The sequence below is a fragment of the Panthera pardus genome, unplaced genomic scaffold (assembly GCF_024362965.1).
Source record: "Panthera pardus isolate Hobbes unplaced genomic scaffold, ASM2436296v1 HiC_scaffold_10, whole genome shotgun sequence".
Lineage (NCBI taxonomy): Eukaryota > Metazoa > Chordata > Mammalia > Carnivora > Felidae > Panthera > Panthera pardus.
The window spans coordinates 72947162-72955622 of NW_026526655.1; the positions used below are offsets into that span (position 1 = coordinate 72947162).

General features: G+C 40.7%; 1 protein-coding gene across 4 annotated transcripts in view; it reads right to left on the reverse strand.

The window, feature by feature from the left end:
• Nucleotides 1-8210, reverse strand: part of DAPL1 (death associated protein like 1) — a 49730-nt gene extending 41520 nt beyond the window's left edge. For all 4 annotated transcript variants that reach the window (XM_019457128.2, XM_019457135.2, XM_053908526.1 and 1 more), the window contains exon 1: nucleotides 8076-8210. In XM_019457128.2, the coding sequence (XP_019312673.1) occupies nucleotides 8076-8133 (58 nt within the window). In that variant the 5' untranslated portion in view covers nucleotides 8134-8210. The remainder of the gene's footprint in view (nucleotides 1-8075) is intronic.
• Between the last annotated feature and the right edge of the window lie 251 nt (nucleotides 8211-8461).

Consider the following 8461-nt stretch of genomic DNA (forward strand, 5'->3'; position numbering starts at 1 on the left):
ACACATTGTTCTGCATCTTGTTAGTTTATATTTTTCATTCAATGATAAATTTTGGAGAAAATTCCCTATCTATGTAGACATGTGTTGTTCTTTTTAACATCTACTTTAAAATTTCATTATATGAACATTCTGTGTTTACTTAACCAACTCCCAAATGTTGGACATTTTGGATGTTTCTAATTCATTGATGTCACAAATCATGCTGCAACAAATATTGCTTTATATGCATAATTTTGCGCAAGTGCAAGTATATCCATGGGATAAATTCCTACAAGTGATCTTGTTCTATGTGCATTTGGAATTTTGTTACATCTTGCCAAATTGCCCTTCCCAGAGGTTGTACCTGTTTACAATCTCAGGAGCTCTGATGACAATGCTCCTTTCCCCTACCTCCGGCAACAATGGGAGCTAGAAATGTTTGGTTTTGTCAACGAAGAAGTCAAAGAAAAAGATATCTTATTTTAATTTGCATTTCTTCTATTTTATTAAAGGTTGAGCTTGCTTCTGCGTGTTACAAGCCATTTGTATTTCCTTTTCATGAACTGCTCAAATTTTTGTCCATTTTTTTCTATTTGACTTCTACTCTGTTCTGTTAATCTCTTTACTGCAGTTGCAACTCTAGTTTAATGATGGTAGCAATATATATTTATTTATTAAAGAATAGTTGACACACAGTGATGGTAGCATTACATTTTAATGTCTGATAGAGTTAATACTTTTTTGCTGTTTCCTCTGCAGAATTTTACTAGCTATTCTGATTTAGTTTTCCATATGAACTTTATTAAAAAAATTTTTTTTAATGTTTATTCATTTTTGAGAGAGACAGAGAGAGACAGAGCAGAGTGGCGAGGGGCAGAGAGAGAAGGAGACACAGGATCCAAAGCAGGCTCTAGGCTCTGAGCTATCTGCGCAGAGCCCAATGTAGGGCCCAAACCCACGTACTGCGAGATCATGACCTGAGCCAAATTCGGATGCTCAACCGACTGAGCCACCCAGGTGCCCCTCCATATGAACCTTAAAATCAGTTTGTCAATTCTTTCCTTAACAGTCCTGCTGGTATTTTTTTTTTTTTAATGGTCTCACTTTAAATTTATAGATTTTTTTAAAGGGAAAGTTCGTATCTTTATATTCCTAGTGGCTCTCTATTTAGGAACATGGTATGCTTTTCCATTGTTTATGTATTCTTTTGGGTCGCTCAGGAACTGGTTTACATAAGGGGCACCTGGGTGGCTTAGTCGATTGAGCATCCGACTTTGGCTCAGGTCATGATCTCACAGTCTGTGGGTTTGAGCCCTGCATCGGGCTCTGTGCTGACAGCTCAGAGCCTGGAGCCTGCTTCTGCTTCTCTGTCTCCCTCTCTCTCTGCCCTCCCCTGCTCATGCTCTCTCTCTGTTGCAAAAATAAATAAAAACATTAAAAAAAAGGAACTGGTTTGCATAAATCTCACACATTTATTCTTAAGTTTAACCCCTAAGCATTTTATCTTTCTTGTTGCTGTTGCTATTGTAAATGGGGTTGATTCTTCAATGATAACTCTGACAGATTGTTGTTCTTATATCATTGATTTTATACCTAGATCTTATTGAATTCTTATTATTTATAATAGGGTTTTTTTTTGTTGTTGATTCCCTTAGGTTTTTCGGGTAAAAAAATTATATAACTTGCAAAGAATTATAATATTACTTCCTGTCAAATAATGTTAGTCATGGTAGTTGACATCTTTGTTATCCTAATTTTTAAGAGATTGCTTTTCATGTTTTTCCACTTAGGTGGACACACACACACGCACACATACACACAGATATATATGTATATATATTTATATATTTTTTCATATTAAGGAAATACTCTTACTATTTCATTTGGCTTAAAAATTACAAATATCTTTTTAGCATTCATGGATATGACCCATGGTTTTTGTCATTAATGTGGTTAATTATATTAACAGATATTAATATATAAAGATATATTAATGGATATCTTACTGTCAAACCATTCTTGCATTCATGGAATAAACTCCACTTGGTCATTTTGAATCACCAAGTTGTTTTTTCATTGATTATAAAAGCCTCTTGTTAGAATTTTGTAATATTAGATGCAGTCTAGAAAAAAATGCTATTTTTATACATGATCTGCTTTAAATTCACACACACACACACACACACACACACACACACACACAAACATTACGTGAGAAAAAGGCATAGAGAGTAATCAGCAACAGAAATCAAATGATGTGAAAATATCTTCTGAACAGCCAGGGAATGTAAATGTGAAATAAATGAAGGGATGGCTTTTCTGGGAAGACTAAGGAGGCGTGCACCTCTGTGTGAGGGGTGATGGCATACACAGCACTGTTGTCTCTCCTACTGAGAGGAGTCAAACAGGAGGTCTAGAGTTTGGGCCGTCAGTACCTCTCCCATTGTATTTTTTATTCTCCTTGTGACAAGTGAGGTATCTTTTTAAAAAAAATTTTTTTTTAACATTCATTTATTTTTGAGAGACAGAGAGACAGAGCATGAGCAGGAGAGGGGCAGAGAGAGAGGGAGACACTGAATCCAAAGCAGGTTCCGGGCTCCGAGCTGTCAGCACAGAGCCCGATGTGGGGCTCGAACCCACGAGCTGTGAGATCATGACCTGAGCCGAAGTCGGACACTTAACTGACTGAGCCACCCGGGTGCCCCAGTGACAAGTGCTTTTGAAATATGGAGGGCTGTAATTATTTTCTTATTAATATTCTTTGTGTTTTCCCTGATGCTATTGTTTCTACATATTTTTTTTCCACCAGGCTATTATCACCAACTATAGAAGCCAACTTGTTAACAGTTAAAATAAGCAATAGTTAAGAATGAGAAGCCATTTGGAATGTTGAGTTCTGTGCCACTCATCTGCAAGGAGCTGGACAATCTAGGGAAGTCTAGACCAGAGGGGGAACTGGGGAGTCTGGAAAGATCACTTCTGAAGAAGATAGACTCAAGGGAACTTAGGTGCCATCTTCAAAGATCTGAGGGACTATCATGTGGAAGAGGAATGGCTTCTTGGTAAGGAAATTTTATGTAGGATCAGGATAGCTCTAGAACCTTGAGCTCTGGAACCTTGAGCAAGATACTTTAACCTCTCTAAGACTCAGTTTCTACATCCTTCAATAATGCCATTTGTTCAGGTTGCTCTAGAGAATAGAGATGATACAAGCACCTGGTTCATGGTCGGCACTTGACAATCTTTATTACTCATATTTATTTCACGTTGTTCCAGAGGAGAGAATGAAGACCAAAGGATGAACGTTCCTGAAAGGCAGAGCCTGGCTACTAGCCTGGCTAGTTTGTGTCATTCAAGTGAAGTAGGTTGCCTAGGACAAGAGTAAGTCCCTTGGCTCTCAGTGTGTTAAAAAAAAAAAAGTCCACTTGCCATGAACATCTTAGGAGGATTTTGGAGAATTTGCTGGAAGTTGAACTAGATGATCTTTATTATAAAGTCTTAACTCCAAAATAAATTACTTTCCTCCCTTTGAAAGAATATAAGGCACTTAACAGAATGTCGAAAGAAATTTAAGAATGCATTCTTAAGAATGTCCTTAAGAACAATAAAACAAAGATATTTGAAGGGAAATTAAAAATCCTCCCAGAAGATTCTTACTTTCATCCAGGAATCTGTGAATTCTCTCTGTGATGGCTGTATGCTCTCAGTCATTTAGGAAGCATAAGTAAACCACAGACACCTTGGATTTCCAGAGCACAGTTCTTGTACCAAAGTTGTTCTGGTAGGTAGGTAATTTACTTGGTCAGCCATGTATAGTAGAAAGACATGGAAGTTAATATCCCCATACTGTAGATGGATACACTAAGATATGGATTAAGGCTCTCACTACTTGGGGTGACTGAACCAGATGGAACCAGTTTGTGGGAGGGTCATCTTCAAAGTTCTGCTGGGAATACTGATCACACTGGTCTCCCAGCCTGTTGGTAAACCATTGCAAATAAGTATTTACAATCCAACACAATTAGGTACTTGCCCATTTTCAATATACCAGATAGGTCTGCTCATGAGAATGCTTCAAAGTTTCACTGTATCTAAATTAGTTTACTTAAAGATGTAATAATTTACACAATTCCATGTTTGAGACTATATTGCCTTTTGAATTTCTGTAGAAGGACCAACTGCAATTGGGCAAGGTAAATATGAACTGATTAAACATTTTAACAGGTTTTTCAGTACAAATATATAAGATAAGACTAGGTCCTTTCAATAAGCAAAATGAACTAGAGATTTAAAAAATGTAAAAGAGAAAGATGCCCTTTTGGATAGTTTCATCAGAAAAATCTAAATTTATGTGGGGAAAATGAACCTTTGCTCTTCTATCTCTGAGTAGTATTAATACTATATAATAACTTTTCAGTTAAGATTTTCCAGACAACAGGTTTTGGTAGAGGGTAGTCAAGGTAAAGAAAGATACATCCTCCAGCAAAATAAACTTTTTTCCTTCACTAATTAGTGGAAAATGAATGGGGGAAAGCTGAATAACACAAAGGTTTGTGCATACTCTGCCTGTGACTTAGCACTTATATTTGAAGATTTTAACTAAAGGTTAGATGTTCGCAAAACATTCACTTTGCATTTACAGTCAATGTTTCAGGCCATGTTTTTCAAGATTTTTTAAATGTTTATTCATTTTTCAGAGACAGAGCGTGAGGGCAGAGAGGCAGAGAGAGAGGGAGACACAGAATCCAAAGCAGGCTCCAGTCTCTGAGCTGTCAGCACAGAGCCTGACACGGGGCTTGAACTCACGGACTACAAGACCATGACCTGAGCTGAAGTCAGATGCTTCATCGACTGAGCCACCCAAGGGCCCCATGTTTCAGCCCATTTTAATATGCCAATCAAGACCCAAAAGGAGAGTCAGGAGAAGGTGGTGAAGTAATGAGAGAGGGCTTTAGAGCAGGAGAGATTTGCCATGGGGCCCACTTTCTTTTCTTTTTTTTTTAAATTTTTTAAAAATTTTTTTTTTTTTTAACATTTTATTTATTTTTGAGACAGGGAGAGACAGAGCATGAACAGGGGAGGGTCAGAGAGAGGGCGATACAGAATATGAAACAGGCTCCAGGCTCTGAGCTGTCAGCACAGAGCCTGATGCGGGGCTCGAACTCACGGACGGTGAGATCATGACCTGAGCCGAAGTCGGCCGCTCAACCGACTGAGCCACCCAGGCGCCCCACCCACTTTCTTTTCAAAGCTCAGCCCCACTCCCCATTAGCTGTGGCTTCGGACCAGTCCCTCAACCTTGCTGGCTTTCAGTCTGCTCCTCTGTGAAACAAGGATGAGGGTGCATCGTTGGTCTGCAGGGCTGTGGGCATGTCTAGGAGACCAGCTGGTCCTATGGTCATCCCAACCCCTGGCCCCGTAATGTGTGGGGTAGCAGGTATCACACAGCGTCTCCTCGAGCCTCACAGACTAACCCCCATACGGTGACTTGAGCAGACTGGAGTTGAGAATTAAGCCTTTGGTATTTGTTTTATTTTAAATGATACCCGTCCTTATGTAGCCATGGTGTCCCCCTCATCTTCTGCATGAGAGTCACACTTGAGCATGTCCCCAAACCTCCTTCTCTCTTTAATGAGCCAGAAAACTGATTCTCTCTGGGGGTTCCATGGTGACCCCTCTGATGGCTCTGATTCATTTGACTTAAACCAAATTACAAAGTGAAAGAGATGCAGAAAAATGCAGGAATTCTTGCTCTTTCGAATTACTTGGCTTCCTCATCTTACTTTCCACTCACATATTTTTGGCTCTTCGTGTAATGGGGTTCTTCTAAAACTGAGAGCGAGGCAAATCAGAAGAACAGAAAAGTCAAAGCTACGCTGACGAGCGCCTAGGCCACGTCATGTTTAATGTAGACTTGTTTCACAGCACCAATATATAACCAGGGCTGACAGAGATGCAAAATATTGTATTCATATACGTGAAAGAAAAGCAGCTAAGACTGCACATGTAGGCGGGAAAGAGTTACAGCTGGCTAACTTCGCAGACGTTTCATTTTTTTTTTTTTAAATACTATCTCAACTTTTTAAAAAAGTTTATCTATTTTGAGAGTGAGCGAGAGAGAGAGTGTGGGGGTGTATGCAGGGGAGGGGCAAAGAGAGAGGGAGAGAGAGAAGCCCAAGCAGGCCCCATGCTCAGAGCAGAGCCAGATGTGGGGCTCGATTCCACATCATGGATCACGACCTGAGCCGAAACCAAGAGTCAGGCGCTTAACTGACTGAGCCACCCAGGCACCCCTATTAGCCCCTGCTTTAAAGATGAGGAAACTGAGGCCAGAGATGTGGAACGGAGTTTAAGCCTAGGGACTGCCTGATTCCAAAGGCCATGTCAGCCCCTCCCCACCAAATCCCATCTGATTCCTGCTCTCAGGGATCTCTATATTGTTTATAAAAGTCAGGTGCTGTTTTAGTGGAGTCTTGGCAATGAATTATTTTTGTGCCATGAATACAATTTTGCGCCATAGCAAACTGATTCAGGCTTCAAATATGTAGCAAGACGAGCTGAAGGATGAGGTTTCTTTGTTCCCTTGCTCTCAGCGGGGAGGCCAAAGTCTGCCTTCATCTCCATTCCAATTATCCCAAACCTCTTATCTGTAGTGTCACAGTTCATAATAATTAATTGTCATGCCAGAGGCATTGTGACATGCTTGATGGAGTCATGGTGTGCTATGTACACAGAGTAATTAGCAATCATTAGTGGAGGGACAGAAAGTTCCCGGTGGTTTCATTCAAACTTTCATTTGGTTAAGTTTATCTCTGTGTTCTTTGTGCATAAATGTAATTTAGCAAATCAGGTTTTAGCTTATCCGTTTTATGAAGGATTGGGGTGGAAGTGGCGGGAAGAGAATGTGTTCTTTTTTCTTTTGTCTTTCTGTAATGAGCTTCTCCTCTAATAATGTGCATGTATAGTTCCTGACCATTAGTTAGCATCATTAACTTTAAATACAGATAATGTTAAATACTGCTAAATCCAATTACAAATATAAAATGTCAGGAGTCTGCTATAGGAAACCAGGGCACTGTGTCCAAAACTTGAAGCTCAGATTTAGTAGTAAAATTCGGACTCTTTTCAGGTGGGCCACCCACCAGAAAGCCATTGAATTCTGTGTCAGTTTTTGAAGCTTTCTGAAGGTTACACCTGCCAGCATCCTCTGCAGCAAAGATGGCTGAAATAACCTTGGCTTAGAGGTGCCAAAGAATTACACCAATAAATAAATAAATTTTGTAAATGGAGAAAAGCAAGAACAAAGTGGTCAAGATTTTGAGATCTTTCTTAAGGAAAAAAGAAGGAAGACATTTGAAAGAACATAAAACTGGCTAAAAATAGTCCTGCATACCTCAGCCAATCTATATGAACATATGGTTAAGTACAATAAAACTAATTTCCATATTTCAGAGAGCATAAGTTAAAAAAAAAAGAGAGAAAACTGTGGCTACTTTGCAAAACACGTTGATTGCTACCTTTTCTAGTCAGTCCCCTCCAGTGCTTGGGTCCTTATTAAAAAGTGCTCCTTAGTTTGATAACAAGGTAAACTACGTTATTGATAGCACTGCCCAATCCCAAAGCCTGAAGAGAAAGAGAGAAAAATAAAGTTGCTGTCCTCTTTGTGGAAACTGGTTTGCCTGGGTACAAAGTCAGATGATGTACAGGCATCTTGGGGTGACTGAGTCTTAGGGTTGGAACTTCTTGGGAGGAAGGTTGCCATGGCAATCACCTTCCTGTGGATGTGTCACTGCTAATCTCCAGCCAGAAAGGGAAGATCCCTTTTCACGAGCACTGAGTCCCTTATACCTTCCTAGATCATTAGCTTTTAATTCAGCTGGGGCTTGACAAACCCCCAGGTGGTTTGCACACAAGCCCAGAAGGTTGAAAAAGACATAGGGGGAAAGCAGGTTGCATGAAGTTAAAGCAACAGTGGATGTTAAGAACCTCCACTCTGTTGGGGTGCCTCCCCCGAAGGTGTTGGTGGAAAGAGGAGCAGCGACAGCAGTGAGGCCAGTGAGGTCATCTGCAGGATGGAGGGCAGGTGGGTAGCCTACCTGCAGGAGGATGCCCCCCTTTCAGCGGGGAGAGCAGGACTTGCACTTCATTTGCCATAGCGTGTGCCAGTGTCAATGCCAGTCCGGTGCTCTGGAGGCTGAGCGCCAGCTGCTGCCCCACTGCACCCTGGCTTTATATGGGCTGGGGGAGGGGCCCCTTCAGGGCATTGCCGAGCAGCAACAGGGCTTGTCACCTCTCTTTCTGGGAACCTCCATCTCCTTGGCAAGTTTTCTCTTACAAGAAAGCTTTCTTCTTGTTCCCTTTATCTCAGAAGGCAAGGTAGACGGCTAAGGGAACTCCTGTTTTCTTTTGCCAGAGGCAGGGGAGAGGATGAAGTTCAGTGGAATTCTTTTTCTCACCAACTATTCATCCATCAAGTATATAC